The 14705-nt window shown below is 38.5% G+C and overlaps 1 protein-coding gene across 1 annotated transcript in view; it reads left to right on the top strand.

The window, feature by feature from the left end:
* Positions 1 to 13530, top strand: part of LOC128736597 (putative sodium-coupled neutral amino acid transporter 11) — a 55168-nt gene extending 41638 nt beyond the window's left edge. The window contains exons 4-9 of the mRNA XM_053831087.1: positions 4064 to 4178; positions 5167 to 5422; positions 12294 to 12364; positions 12502 to 12663; positions 12726 to 13033; positions 13252 to 13530. Coding sequence (XP_053687062.1) covers positions 4064 to 4178; positions 5167 to 5422; positions 12294 to 12364; positions 12502 to 12663; positions 12726 to 13033; positions 13252 to 13530 — 1191 coding nt within the window. The remainder of the gene's footprint in view (positions 1 to 4063; positions 4179 to 5166; positions 5423 to 12293; positions 12365 to 12501; positions 12664 to 12725; positions 13034 to 13251) is intronic.
* The last annotated feature ends 1175 nt before the right edge of the window (positions 13531 to 14705 follow it).

Raw genomic sequence — 14705 nt, 5'->3', positions numbered from 1 at the left:
TGGACGCAAGCAAACTAAACAGCTTGACACCAGCCAGATGGATGATTTGGAAGTTAAATTTCGCTTTCTCCGGAACAAGTTCAAATTTCTTAGGTCAAATAAGCTGGTCTGTGCGGCTGTTGAACATAGGATCGATGCTGAGCAGCATTTCGTCGCAGAACAGGATTGTCATTTTTTACTTCTTGTAAATACAGAGAAAGCAAAATCTTTGAACGAATTCATCGTAGTTCTTTTATCCGCCACGTAATCAAGTGGCGTTTAATTCTAGCTCTGAAAGATGCATGTGACTCTTCTTTGATGATTCTTCGCAAAGATTTTTCAGAAGTTTTGACTGCCTTGGCAAGTTTTTTTCATGAAATGTACCAGATTACGAGCAATCTTTGTACGAATCGATTTGATCACGTTTGGCGTACGTGCAAACCGCGAACCTACACTTTCCACTGCTAAGGACCATCCAATAGAGACCTTTTGGTACGATAAACGGTAACCAGATGACATCCTACCACCTAAGCAATCTCCTCCGGGTCCTTTGGGCAGGCAACAAACTCGTAATCACTTCTTTGACGTACTTTTTCACAAATTTAAAATGAAACAATTCCGATGCTTTGATGCAGAACTCGAAAGTGTTTTATACAATTACACAAATAATTTAAAGTTTAAATATTCTCGACTGGAAGTAACAAATCTACGTTGTATTCATTTATGTATTTCATTCATTTGAAAGTAAAGATTGCTAACTGGATGATTCATTTGACGATGTGTTACAGGTTTTTGAATGGAAGAAGATCAATAAATAGGTGGTTGGCCTCATTATGTTATGACATCTATTTTTTCACGTTAAGGGCTTGTTGCTTGTATCTATTCGAGAAAAAGTTTATTTTTCAATTAATCGATTTTTATCTATAAGTTTAAATTATTTCAAAAATAAGAATACTGAGCTAGTTAAAACACGTTAAAGCTAATTAAACACTATTTTGATATAGAAGCTAATCATATGAAATAATAAACAATATTATCATTGGCTATTGGCCACTCAGTAAAATTTAATCATGTATTTTTAATGAAAACTACAATTAGTTCCATCCCTATGAAGAAAATTCCATTAGATTCTTTATAATACAGTTTAGAACTGAGAATCCTTTGTAGTTCTCAACGTTGTTTAAGTATCCATATTTATGAATAGAACTAACTAAAGCGTATTTCTACGCATGATGGAAAATTTCACTCACAAGAGAGCTCTTAGGAATAATGATTCCTAAGCTAAAGCAAAGCTCGTCGTCGTTACACACTATTGAAAACTAAACTGGGGAGGTAGGTCCATCAAGACTTGGTTCTTTAGAATAAAAAAATCTGGAGTGAAAGCTGATGATACTTGCTTTAACGACCGCCTTTGAGTGGGGAAGAAAGTCAAAGGCAAACGTTTGTATATTACTGATCGTTTCCTGTGGAACACTCGGAAGGTAGCTGCAGCACACGCTTAATGGGAGATAAACAATCAAGCATGGAGAAAATTCTGTTGCAAATACATTAGTATCAGCACTGCAAAAAAAAGAGTCGTTACATTCAATAATAAACCTTTATAGAGTGATTAATTGTTTTTGGACGTTAGCGATTAAATCAAATGGAAATCTCCAAAATACATGCGCGTAATACTCTGTCCAAAATAGTTTAATCATAGTTAGTCGTCAAATTTAGTTTTATGGTGGAATTTTTAAAGTGTTCTCATTTTAATTTTATATTTTTGAGCAAATTTATTTTTATATAGATACTAGAGGACCCGGCGCGCGTTGCTACGCCATTCTAAAAAGGGGGTACATGCATAATCCTGAAGATTTGATTAATTGTAATCTGGCAACCAAGAGGTTTCTTTTTGACAACCCATGATATTCCTAAATCATGCCGCAAATTTCTAATCCAACGCATAAGCATTTGTGACTCGAGCAGCAAGTCCAACGTAACGATTTGGGTTTTATTACCAACCCTTAAAATGGTAATGTTGGCAAAATCGTAATAAAATATCAGTGCAGTTCGATTGAAATCAGTTGAAAACTGGTCAGAAACCATAAACTTAGTGTAACCTTAACATTATTTTCTTCATATTTTCATTTTAACAATGTATTTTCTTTTCAATTTTGTTTTTAAAATAAGTATTATATTATTTTACTTCTATTTAATTTGACCCATTATCATGGCTTCACCGATTTATTCTTAACAATTTTGTTCCAAATTTATCTTATATTTTAGTATGGACGGCAACACTCGCGAGTTCGATTACTTTTTGAATATTGCAAAAAGTTCTGTTTAATTTGTAAGAGAGCCCTCCCCCCTTCCAGAGGGGAGAGGAATCTCAATACGCCATAGAAAAAATTTTTGCCTCCAGTAACCCCCAAATTCATTTGCTTGATTAATAGGCGAGTTATGGGGAAATTTGTGTTTTATTTGTATAGGAGCCCCCCTCTAAGAAGAAGGAGGTTTCTCAATCTACCATAGAAAAAAAAATTCTACCTCCAAAAACCTTCACATGCCAAATTTGGTTCCATTTGCTTGATTAGTTCCCGAGTTATGAAGAAATTTATGTTTCATTTGTATGGGAGCCCCCCCTTCTAGAGGGGAAGGGGTCTCAAACAACCATAGAAAAAATCCTGTCTTTAGAAACCCCCACATGCAAAATTTGGTTCCATATGCTCGATTAATAGTCAAGTTATGAGGAAATTTTGGTTTTATTTGTATGGGAGCCCCCCCTCTTAGAGCAAGAAGGGTTCTCAATCTACCATAGAAATAATTTCTGCTTCCAAAAACCTTCACATGCCAAATTTGATGGTTCCATTTGCTTAATTAGTTCCCGAGTTATAAAGAAATTTGTGTTTCATTTGTATGGGAACCCCCTTATAGAGGGGGAGAGGTCTCAAACAACCGTAGAAATAAATCCTGTCTCTAGAAACCCTCACATGCCAAATTTGGTTCCATTTGCTTGATTAATAGTCAAGTAATGAGGAAATTTTGGTTTTATTTGTATGGGACCCCCCCCCCCCCCCTCTTAGAGGAAGGAGGGTTCTCAATCTACCATAGAAAAAATTTCTGCCTTCAAAAACATTCACATGCCAAATTTGGTTCCATTTGCTTGATTAGTTCCCAAGTTATTAGGAAATTTGTGTTTCATTTGTATGGGAGCCCCCCCTTCTAGAGGGGGAGGGGTCTCAAACAACCGTAGAAATAAATCCTGTCTCTAGAAACTCCCATATGCCAAATTTGGTTCCATTGCTTGATTAGTTCTCGAGTTATGAAGAAATTTGTGCTCCATTTGTATGGGAGCCCCCCCTTCTAGAGGGGGGAGGGGTCTCAAACCATGCTAACAACATTCCTCACATCAAACGCAATGTGTATGTCAAGTTTCATCAAAATCCGTCGAGTGGTTTGCGAGTCTATACCGGACACACGAACAGCATTTCATTTTTATATATATAGATTTAATTGTAAAGCATAACTAAATGAGGATAAAATTTAATTTACTTTTCTAATAGACTCAAATCTCGTTTTATGTCCACTATTGGGGGGACGTACAAAAAGAGTACGATAATTCAAATTTCGGACGTAAAATGAAAACACGTAAAATGAATGGACGTAAAAAGAGATTCTAGTGTATTCCACACCCTATATAGTTTAAAGGGTTAAGCTGTTTTCACCATTTTTTATCCCTTTGCATTAGTCATTGGAGATCTTAAATTGCAGAGTATTATTTTATAAATATTTGTATCGCTTAGTGCACTCTTCTTATTGTTTTACTCCCCTTATAAAAACTAGTGTTTAAAGCTGACCCGACAATTGAAAAAAGCAGCTAGATACTACGACTGAATTTCTTATAAGAACTTCTCATTCAAATTGATACAATTCATATCGCTTCTATCTGGATTTATTTCAAACATTTAGAAGGTACACATCATCAACTTAAATTTGGTTGAAGGAATACTTCTGATTGCTGCTTTAAGGACCTACAAATTTGTAATTGACTTTCTATCTTGTTGTAATATGTTTTCTTCCCACGCTGCTGTGCACAATCTGACAGGTTCGCTGCGGTCATCTAAGCGGAAGGTTCAGCTACCCGGGCGTAATGGAAGCCGCCTACGGAAAAGGTGGCTACTACCTTCTATCGCTGTTGCAATTCATGTATCCATTTCTCGGTAAGTTTCAATGTTAAGCTCGCGCTATTCTCCCGGGGTTAAATTTGGAGCAAGCGCGAGGCCCTGCTGGTTCTGTGGATAACTTTATAATTACGTACGTATAGCTTTGAAAACAAGAGCTCAAATTGTTTCCGGACATTCTGCTGTAGGATCAACAGGATGTGAAAGTTTGCACCGAGTTTTATGTATTTTGATGGCGTGCTTGGCACTATCGTATGGTGACCTAAAAAGCATATGTTTTGGTTAAAGTTCAAAAATCCATACTGCAAGCTTAGCTCTGCATTTTCACAATATTGATCTTTTCTGTGTTCTAAACGTCTCCACTGAAATATTTAATTCATTGGCTGGCGTATGACACGTGCGCTTGCCACTATAATGCATGACTACACAGCATAGCATTCTCTTCATGAAAACGTGAAGTAGACACTTGGAGAATAGACAATAAAAAAAGAAAATACGTTTCGGCTTATCTTCATGTCACTTTTGCACAAACGTTCTGCCAAGACTTTGACATTTTGAGACAAAGAATATTAAATCGAAAGTCATTAGATTCAGTGTCAGCGAGCGACGTGAAGGAATACCTACAAAAGTTATATTTCAAAGAAACCTTTTCAAATTATCTCCCAAAGTCATCAGCAAGCTAATTAACATCAATCAAAATTTCTTTCAAAAGGGAATCACTCATTACAAAGCCACTTAATGAAGGAAAAACTATCTGAAGCGACATAATTAGATTCTGTTTCGGTTCTGTCCCATGGACAAACCATAGAATTCAAGCTTCCGGTTTGAACCCTTTTCTAATTCAATTAAAGCCTGATACAACGGACGGTTACACCCACGAACACTTAGTCTAGGAGATGAGTATTTAGCAGATTCTAGGATCAACACGTTTATCCCTACCGTTGCCGAACAGTTTAGATTGCATCTAATAGTTGTTCCTTACACTATCTCGTTCTATGTTCCCGCAAACCTCTCTGGTCCTGACAAGCGATGATATCCTACAATGTGGTCGTCGGCGACACACTTTCCAAGGTGCTGGTACGGTTTGTGCCCTCCTGGGGCAACTCGATGGGAGCGGTACGGTTCGGGGTGGTCCTGGCCGTCACTGTGTTCGTGATAATACCGCTCTGTCTGTACAAGAACGTCTCCCGGCTGGCGAAGGCGAGCTTCCTCAGTCTGGCCTGCGTAATCATCATCCTGATTGCGGTGGTGTACAAACTGCTGGCGGGGGATTACAGTGTCGTGTAAGTAGAAATATTGTACGCCATAGCTTGATTAGTTGTTGCTGGCAGTGAAGCCCTTCGGGGGCAGCAAATCATTATTGTGTAGAATTATAAAAATAATAATATAAAAACATAAGCTTACCTACTAAAGAAAATGAAAAAGCAACTGAACTACATGCTCACTCTCACATAGTGATTCATTAAAGTTGCATATGGGCTTACCGTCCAGAAGGATAAGACACAATAGTATACCTGATTAAATAGATTGCCTAATGATCTAGAATTCTAGAAAATAGACTCAACATTTTATTGTATCTTTATTTTATGATTGAATGAAGTTTAGACAGATTAATGGTTTATTTAAACAGGCAATTACACCTTAGCTATAATTATGGTGAGTTTAGTCTAGTACTAATTATGGCTCTGAAGCCACACACGGATCTTACGATCCGGAAAATATAAATGTCTGTTCAGAATTCCGAAAAATGCGGATACATTTCAATGGCCAGTATTTGCGAAGATGTTTAATCTTTGTATTATTTCTTTGAGATCTTATATTGCATAATATAGCTCTAAGATGTTGTACATAAAAGAGTCATAGCCGGAAACTGAAACAAATAGTTTTTATGGTCGTATTGTATTTTATTTAACTGAATAAAAACTTCTGGCTGTTTGCAATATTTATGTAGTCTGATTAGAGTAAAATGTTGCTTGGAAAATTTTTGATCATTTGCTATCTCATTAAGACCATTACAAATATTTTATAAAGTTTTTGTCCTTCCGGTGTTCGGCCACTGAAGGGGGGGGGATGAAAAAAACAAAGTAAATTTTTTAATCGAGCAAAAAAAACATGGATTTGAGGAATTTTTATTTAAGGTTTAAACGTGAAAACCGAATTTATTCTTGCTTATAATATATACGTTACTATTTTCTATGCAAAAATATACGAAAAAAGACAAAAACGAAGGAAAATTTTTTTGGACGATTTTCGGAAATTCCATTGTTTGAATTTCCATTTCTGTTTCGTGCTAGAAGCGTTAATTCAACTCGGAGACTCATTTTTCGAGTTTTTCAGACTAGAGCCCACAGACAATTGATTTTATAAAAAGAAATTTGACTTATATCCTATAAATTATTTTTTTGCCCTCCCGATTTTTCAAGCCAATTTCCAAGGGGGGGGGGTGACAAAAACTTTAAATATGATTTGCAATGGCCTAACTCATTTTTTAAAATTTTGCGATTTGGTCCGGTCCGATTTAACAGCGACCATTTGATATTGCGACAAGCAATCGAGTTGAGCCGGCGAGTCGTGCAGTCGAATCAAACAATCGAGTCAAGCAGTTGGGTCGAGCATTCGAGTCGAACAGTTAAGTCGAGCAGTCAAATCGAGCAGTCTAATCCAGCAGTTAAATCAAGCAGTTCAATCAAGTAGTCCGGTTGAGCAGTTGTGTCGAGCAGTCGAGTCGAGCAGTTGAATCGAGTGGTCGGATCGAGCAGTCAAGCCGAGCAGTTAAATCGAGCAGTCCAGCCGAGCAGTTTAATCGGGCAGTTAAGTTGAGTAGTCCAGCCGAGCAGTTTAATCGAGTAGTATAGTCGAGCACTTGAGTCGAGCAGTCGAACCGAATGGTCTAGTAAAGTAGTCGGGTTAAGCGGTTAAGTCGTTCAGTTTATTCGAGCAGTCGAGTCGAGCAATTGAGTCGAGTAGCCCAGTCGAATGGTTTATTCGAGCAGTTGAGTCGAGTATACTCATTGAGCAGCTGAGTCGAGTAGTCGAGTCGAGCAATCGAGTCGAGTAGTCGAGTCGAGCAGTCGAGTCGAGTAGTTCAGTCGAGCAGTTGAGTCGATTAGTTCAGTCGATCTGTCGAATCAAACAGAAGTCAAGCAGTTGAGTTGAGCAGTCTAGTCGTGCAGTTAAACCAAGCTGTTCAGTCAAGCAATTCAGCCGAGCAGTTGAGTCGAGCAGTGGAGTTGGGCAGTCGAGTCGAGCAGTTTAATCGAGTAGTCTAGTCGCGCAGTTAAATCGAGTAGCCTAGTCGAGCAGTTGAGTTGAGCAGTCGGGTCAAATGGTTCAGTTGAGCAGTTAAGTCGAACAGTTGAGTCGAGCATTTCAGTCGAGTAGTCCAGTCGAGCAGTTGAATCGAGCAGTTGAGTCGAGCTGTCGAATCAAACAGTTAAGTCAAGCAGTTGAGTCGAGCAGTCGAGTTGAGTGGCTAAGTCGAACAGTCTAGTCAAGTTGTCAGTTGAGTCGAGCAATCAAATCGAGTAGTCTAGTCGAGCAGTTGAACCGAGCAATCGGGTAGAACAGTTGAGTCGAGCAGTCGATTCGAATAGTCAAGCAGTTGAGTCGAGTCGAGCAGTTGAGTCGAGTAGTCCAGTCGAGCAGTAGAATCAAGCAGTTGAATCGAGCAGTTGAGTCGAGTAGTGTAGTCGAGCAGATAAATCATGCTTGAAGGAAAAGTGCTTTATATGCACGACACATTCTTCACGAAAACTCAAGTCTAAACCGCTGCACTATAGGCAAAAACGAGCAAAAAAACGGACGCAATTAAGATACGGCCTACAGACTGCTAAAATATAGGTGATCTTATTGCACCTGGCAGCAATTGAATGAATCCTACGTAAATTCGTTTTTTAATAGTAATTATCCTGTACTTACTAAATACATTGAAAATATGCTTGTCAAGGGGTGCAGTGGGGAGGCAATAACGAAAAATTGATAGTTCAAATTGCTAAATTGCAAACATGCGTGGTAAACGCAGAAAATAACCACGCTAATAATTTTTGCGTGGGACTCTAAATAGGTGGGAACTCCGCAATATGTAAAATTTTCCGGAGAATCGCGTGGTGCCAACCCCTTTCCTGTTTGTCATCGAGAAGTGCCCCATTTCGTTCATTTTCCCCTATTTTTAACATTTCTATACATTTTAATATTACTATACTTCGAGTTCGAAAACAGACACTGAGGAAGCCTGCAAGTCGTAGGCGTTATACGTATCTGTCAAGAATAAAATATACATAGTAGAATTAAATTGGATAAGTTTTCTTTTTATTTAATTTCCAGAATGATACTTGTATGTTGGCCATTTTGATTTTTATCGTATTGGTTTCGACTGTGGATGGTATTTGGGTTGGGTATTCGGTTTTTGCAGTCTCAAAATAATATTAAAACGATGGTTTCTTGTAAATCTGACGTTTCGGCCGTTGATTTCGGCCTTTTCAAAAGAAATCTACGAAATATTTGGAAATATTTGACAACATGTAACATATAAAATTTACTCACGTAAACGTCCGAAACGTCGAATTTACAAGAAACCATCGTTTTTATATTGTTTTGAAACTGCAACAGCCGAATACCCAACCCAAATACCACCCACAGTCGAAACCAATACGATAAAAAACAAAATGGCCAATATACAAGTATCATTCTACCAAGTAATTGACAACAACTTTGGACATCAAGTCGTACTGACGCTAAAACAATTTTCCGATACTCAACAGATTTATTGCGGTTTGACAAGCAATCGTAATAAGATCAATTTTGATTGGTGTGCCACATTGTATTGCTACGCCACACGTATGGTAAGTTTAAAAGAGACGTGACACAGCCAATTAGTTTTATCGTGGTAATATAAGCAATCACAATAAATTTGATCCATTAACAGTTTTATTATGGGTTCATAGCTAGCTATAACTGTGTTTTGGCTTGTATCCCCTTGGTATTGCGTAATACCATAAAAAACAGAGGTAATGATTAATATCACAATAAAACCTTTACAAAATTCTATTAAAACCATGTGGCTTTAGAATCGTTAAATGGGAATGGACGACATACATAATGGACGATAATCATAATGGATGTTAAGCATAATATACAAAACTTCGATATCCGATGAACACGCACTTAAGCCAATCATCGCTCTGTCACAATACGATGAAAACCGGGGCCGCCCATATTACACAAATATATTTGTCGTAATGCTGTTTGGCATAACGTCGTTTGCCATAAAAAGCATAAGGGACTATTTGACAGAAAAACATTTAGCATAACGACCCACAGTGGGACCTTTCTGAAAAAAAGTCGGTCAAAAGTATTTTCTCGACTTTCATGACTTATGGTTTGCGAGATATAATTGGCTTTCTGTTGTGACCACTTAAAATCAGTTTATTAACCTTTTTGCACCCAAAACCTTATCTAACTGGTTTGGCATATTCTACAAACTTTTTGATATCACTTCACTTTCTAGAAGATATAAATATCGTATGTTGCTTTATTTGCTTTATAAACTGATTTCGAGCAAAAATTGTATCAGGTTTACAAGTAACTTTTTTCGTCAATAGGCACTTACTGGCAGCTATAGTTGGCACCGCTTGAGCTGCCATATAATATAGTAGAAGTGTGCCTAAAAATCGCGGCCGGGTCTGCTAGAGCATATAGGATTTTCCACCAAACATTTTGGTTTTGTGTGCAAAAAGGTTAATAAACTGATTTTAAGTGGTCACAACAGAAAGCCAATTATATCTCGCAAACCATACTGCGTAGATACCTAGTATCTTCGACAAAATTGGATAAAATTTATAGTTCTATAATTTTGGTGAACACATAAACTTGCTTTCTAGTTCCTACAAAAAGTTAATATTTTCAAGTGTGAAATAATATCGAATTGTAAGAAAAAGTAAAAAGATACAAAAGAGTATTTTAAGTAACCTCTCCGAAGACACCTAAGCCCAAAAACGTCAGGAAAGTCGAGAAAATTATTTTGACCGTCTTTTTTAGGAATAGTTGCACTGTGCGACCTTCTGGCATATTCCGTAAACATATTTCATGACTTTTCATAGATGATTCAGGGCGAGACGGCTGCAAGCTACAAGTTTTGTCGGCGACCCGCCATCGGAAGTGCCAGTAAGTGTGGGGGCAGCCCCCCTCCGCAGAAAGCACATAGCCATGTAGCCCATTTTCCATAGCCTTCGCAACGACTCATCGGGCTGGTACCAAATGACCGAATAATAAATAGTCGAAATCCAAATGGCCGAATTTCAACAACTGTCATAAAAGGCTGTATACATGTAACAGGCTATAGCCCTGCCTGGCTGAATCTCGCCGAAAAATAGGGTAAGGAACGAGTTAAGCAGTGTCACCTATTTTAATCAGTTGAACATAAATGAGCCGAAAATGCACTTTTTTATTCATATTTTCAAAATCTTTTGATAGGATCATCTTCACAAATCACTTAACCATACATTTGATTCATACAAACACAATTTATTGGGTTTCCGACAAGAAATATGATGAATTAAAAATTGTTGTCCAAAAACGTACATTTTTCAGCTGCTGAAGGCAATCGCCACCTCGCTACTAACGAATCCATCACATTTTTCAGCACTGATTACAACCACTCTAAAAGTCAAGCACTCAATTGTCACATACCATATTACTCACTCTCTTTTTTTCTATTATCTAAGGCTTTGTCACTAGCCGAAAGTTTTATTATATTCTAACAAAACTGAAAACAAATTCTGAATTGACGGAACCAGTTCACCAGTAGCAGCAGCTGCAGCACAACTGATGAACTATCGTGTTGCCAAGACACTGTTTCGGTTCTGGAAATAAGAATTTTAAGTTTTAACTGAAACCTCCTATGGTGAAAACGTGGTTCAATACTTTCAAGAGAAATGTATGTTCATAATTAATTTTTCTTTATTAAAAACAACACAAAAGACAGCTTTTTCAATAATTTTCGAAGATTTTCTCAGTGATTTAATAAAGCAACGATGTGTTTCAATGTTATTTGCTTTGACAACACTGTTCTGAGTCGGTCGTTTGTACTGCTATATGTTTACCTCTTTTGTTCTCCCACCATCCTTATGAACAGCGAGTGAGACGTCAAACTCACAGTTTCCCATAAGAACACCAGAGAATAAAAGAGACGACGAATACCGTTCGCCGAACGGTGCGGTGAGTGTATGCCCCGATAAACAATTTAGACAGATGGCATTTTGCGCATCTATGCCGATACGATATGCCGATTACGCATCAGATGCCGATTAGTAGGTCGGATAGGAACGCGAACTTACTGAATAGGGGGAAAAGTTCGAGGGATTTTTTAAGGGGACGTAAAAAAATTCAGATTTCAGGATTGCTTAAAAAAGCACCTTGCGGGTGAAAATGGGTTCGGTCTGTTCAAAATAAGTTCCGCCGCTCCAACTTTTAAAGCGAAAACTCAAAAGTTTAGCTCAACAATAGTGTCTTCCAATGGTAACAGCTTGAAGAACTAAAGATAGCAAGAAGATTGGTATGCTGATATCCCCCACTTAGTCAACCCATCGCTTGTAATAAGGTAAAACAATCAGTGACCCGCTTAGACTGCTTAAAACTAGTTCTTTACCCTATTTTCTCGAATAATATTGATAGAAATAATGTTGTTAAGGTCAATGTTTAGCTATTCAAGCTATCTTCAAAATAATTAAAAGATATTTAACCGTTGAAATGATATCCACGTAGTGTCGAAACGTCGGCAAAAGATCATATTCTTGTCTTAACAATTTACCGAAAACTGTCTTATCAAATAATACCAACCAGCCGATACAAAAGCTTGATTCAGAGTAGATTTGATCAACTTTTAGTTAAAACAAACTAGTTTATAAATAAGGTTATGTAAGAGTGTAAAAAGCTTTTCATGCTATCATTTCAATTAAATTAAACTGACATACCAGACAATAGAAAAGCTGTCATCCTCTTAGGATGACTTAAAGGTAAAATATATATTCAAGATTTCCTTCCCCTTTTCGATTTATCATGTGTCAAAAAAACGACTAAAACTAACATCATACCGCACCGAACTTTTACCTTTTCTTTCCACTGCATTCGACAACGACGTGACACTTATCCTTCCAGACCCGATACGCCAGAATCGTGGCGGTTCGCTCACGGGGATCTCATTCCTGCCGTCGGAATAATGGCTTTCGGTAATACCTCTTGCATCAGCGCATCTTAACCTCCACTTTCAGTTCTGAGCGAAATTCCTGCTAGAAGAAAAAGAAAACTTTTCAAAACTAATCCTCTGCTCTATTGTTTCGCTTCGTGAATTTGTGCATACTTTCAGCTTTCATGTGTCATCACAACACATTTCTGGTGTACCAATCGATGCGGAATGCCACCATGGAGCGGTGGGTAAAGGTCACACATCTATCGGTTGGATTCGCTTGGATGGTGGCCGTGTTTTTCGGTATCGCCGGGTACTGCACTTTTCGAGCACTATCACAAGGTACTTGTTACTTTTCCTAATATAAGAAAGTTTCGCTTTTCTATGACCTGATTAATCCGTAGGTGACCTACTGGAGAACTACTGCTGGGACGACGATTTAATGAATTTTTCCCGCGTTCTGTTCTCGATTTCAATTCTGCTAACATTCCCCATCGAGTGTTTTGTCTCCCGGGAAATTGTTCGCACTCAAATTAAGCGATTCTATAACAGCGAAGCCGTCGAGTACGATACCGATAAGGACCCGTCCCACGCCACCGGTAAAACAGGTGAGGACGATCCAAAGGCCGTGTCTACCACGCTGGTTATCGTGTTTGCTGCCTTCATCCTGTCACCGTACACGGAATGTCTAGGACCTGTGCTGGAGTTGAATGTAAGTGTTTAAAAACGTAAAGTTTATCAACTTAAAATGGCATTCTCATCTTCATCTAATTGACTAAAACAAGCATCGTACAGTTAAAACATGATATACAACACCTAACCCAGTGCGAGTACTATCAGCGGAAAGATTGATCTCCGTTTGGGCTCAGCCGCATATACACAATTAATTGCCCATTTGTGGGCCTATCCATCTTCTCCGTCCGATTGCAGGGTCTGCTGGCAGCGATACCACTAGCCTACATTCTTCCTGGGCTGGCCTACATCCAGCTGAGCCCACATTCGCTGTTTAGCCAGGAGAAGCTGCCGGCTGCCGGGCTGGTACTGTTCGGTACGATTGTCACAATTTCCGGTGCAGCGCTGCTGATGCCGAACCTGATTGGCGACTGCAGGACGGGCATCATTATGGGCTACTGTCGGGAGGACGAGTTAGCCATTAACGGTACGCTGTCCCTGGGCTCGACACCGGCATGCGTTACCGAGCGAGCCTAAACGGATCCACCGAGGGATGCGGTCGGCGAGTGTTGAAGTTACGTGTACGTGGGAACAACAGCAAATGTGCAGATGCTTCGAATGGGAAACGATGCCCGGTGTGTAGAACCGAGAGCTAATATGCCAAGTGCGAATCCATTCTATTTATAACGAAAATATGTATACGGCCTGTGTCCAGTTTGGGACAAAGCCGATTTCATCGTCACGCTTGCCGTACCTTGTTAGCGTGGGTGCAATGTTGCGTGGCTCCTAATTGTCCGCTGGAATTGTGAAAATTTAATTGCAATTTAGAGAACCAGCTCCTAGCCAACTAATCGGAACATTTTGGCCAATCGTCGGTGGGATTGGTTTGCTCATTTTTTAAGTGCAAAAATATTCAAATTTTGCACTGAATTTAAATCTGTTGTATATGCAATATAAACAATAAACAATATAAACAATGCAATATATTTATGAGCGAATTGAAAATTTAAGCAAGTAATATGAATAACGACACTATTTTTTATATTGGAAATATGTTTAAGGGCCCCCGTGAAAAAAAACTAAAATAATGTACGGCCTCCGCTTTTGATAACAATGTTTATGGACATTATCACTGAAATTTAATTGAAATTTCAATTAAAATATTAATTGAATCGTAATGGTGCACAACCAAGTCATAAGTCATAGGGTGTATATATAGTACCACACACCGATTATGGTATTTCCGATAATTCATCGTGAGCGTGAAAATAATGAGATAGCAGACTTTAATCTGCAGATCTGCGTCATGTACGGCAAATCTCGCCGAACCTCTGAAGGGTTAAGTAGTCAACACATACTCAAACGGAATACGCTTTCTGTCGGAACGGATATGCTTTCTGTAATAGTCCGCCACTACAGAAACCCAGTTACTCTTCTTAAACCCAATACGACGGAGATCGGCAACGAAACTCATGAATATATTTAAGTCAAGACATGATGCAGATGAAGTCCCGAATTAGAAAGTTCTTTTATAGAGCCACTAACAAGGAAACGTCACTATCGGTCACAGGCTTAGAGCTTAACCATATACACCATAGCGTAGTCCTGTCGATCCAGAATTTCACTGCACTGCTCTTATAGGTGTAGCCTATGGAACTTTTTTGAGAAAACTTAACTTGAAATTTGTATGGGCATTTGACTTAATGGAGGTG

Source organism: Sabethes cyaneus, chromosome 2, assembly GCF_943734655.1.
Source record: "Sabethes cyaneus chromosome 2, idSabCyanKW18_F2, whole genome shotgun sequence".
NCBI lineage: Eukaryota > Metazoa > Arthropoda > Insecta > Diptera > Culicidae > Sabethes > Sabethes cyaneus.
Note: the sequence above shows the minus strand (reverse complement) of the source record. Positions and strands in the feature narration are given on the sequence as shown.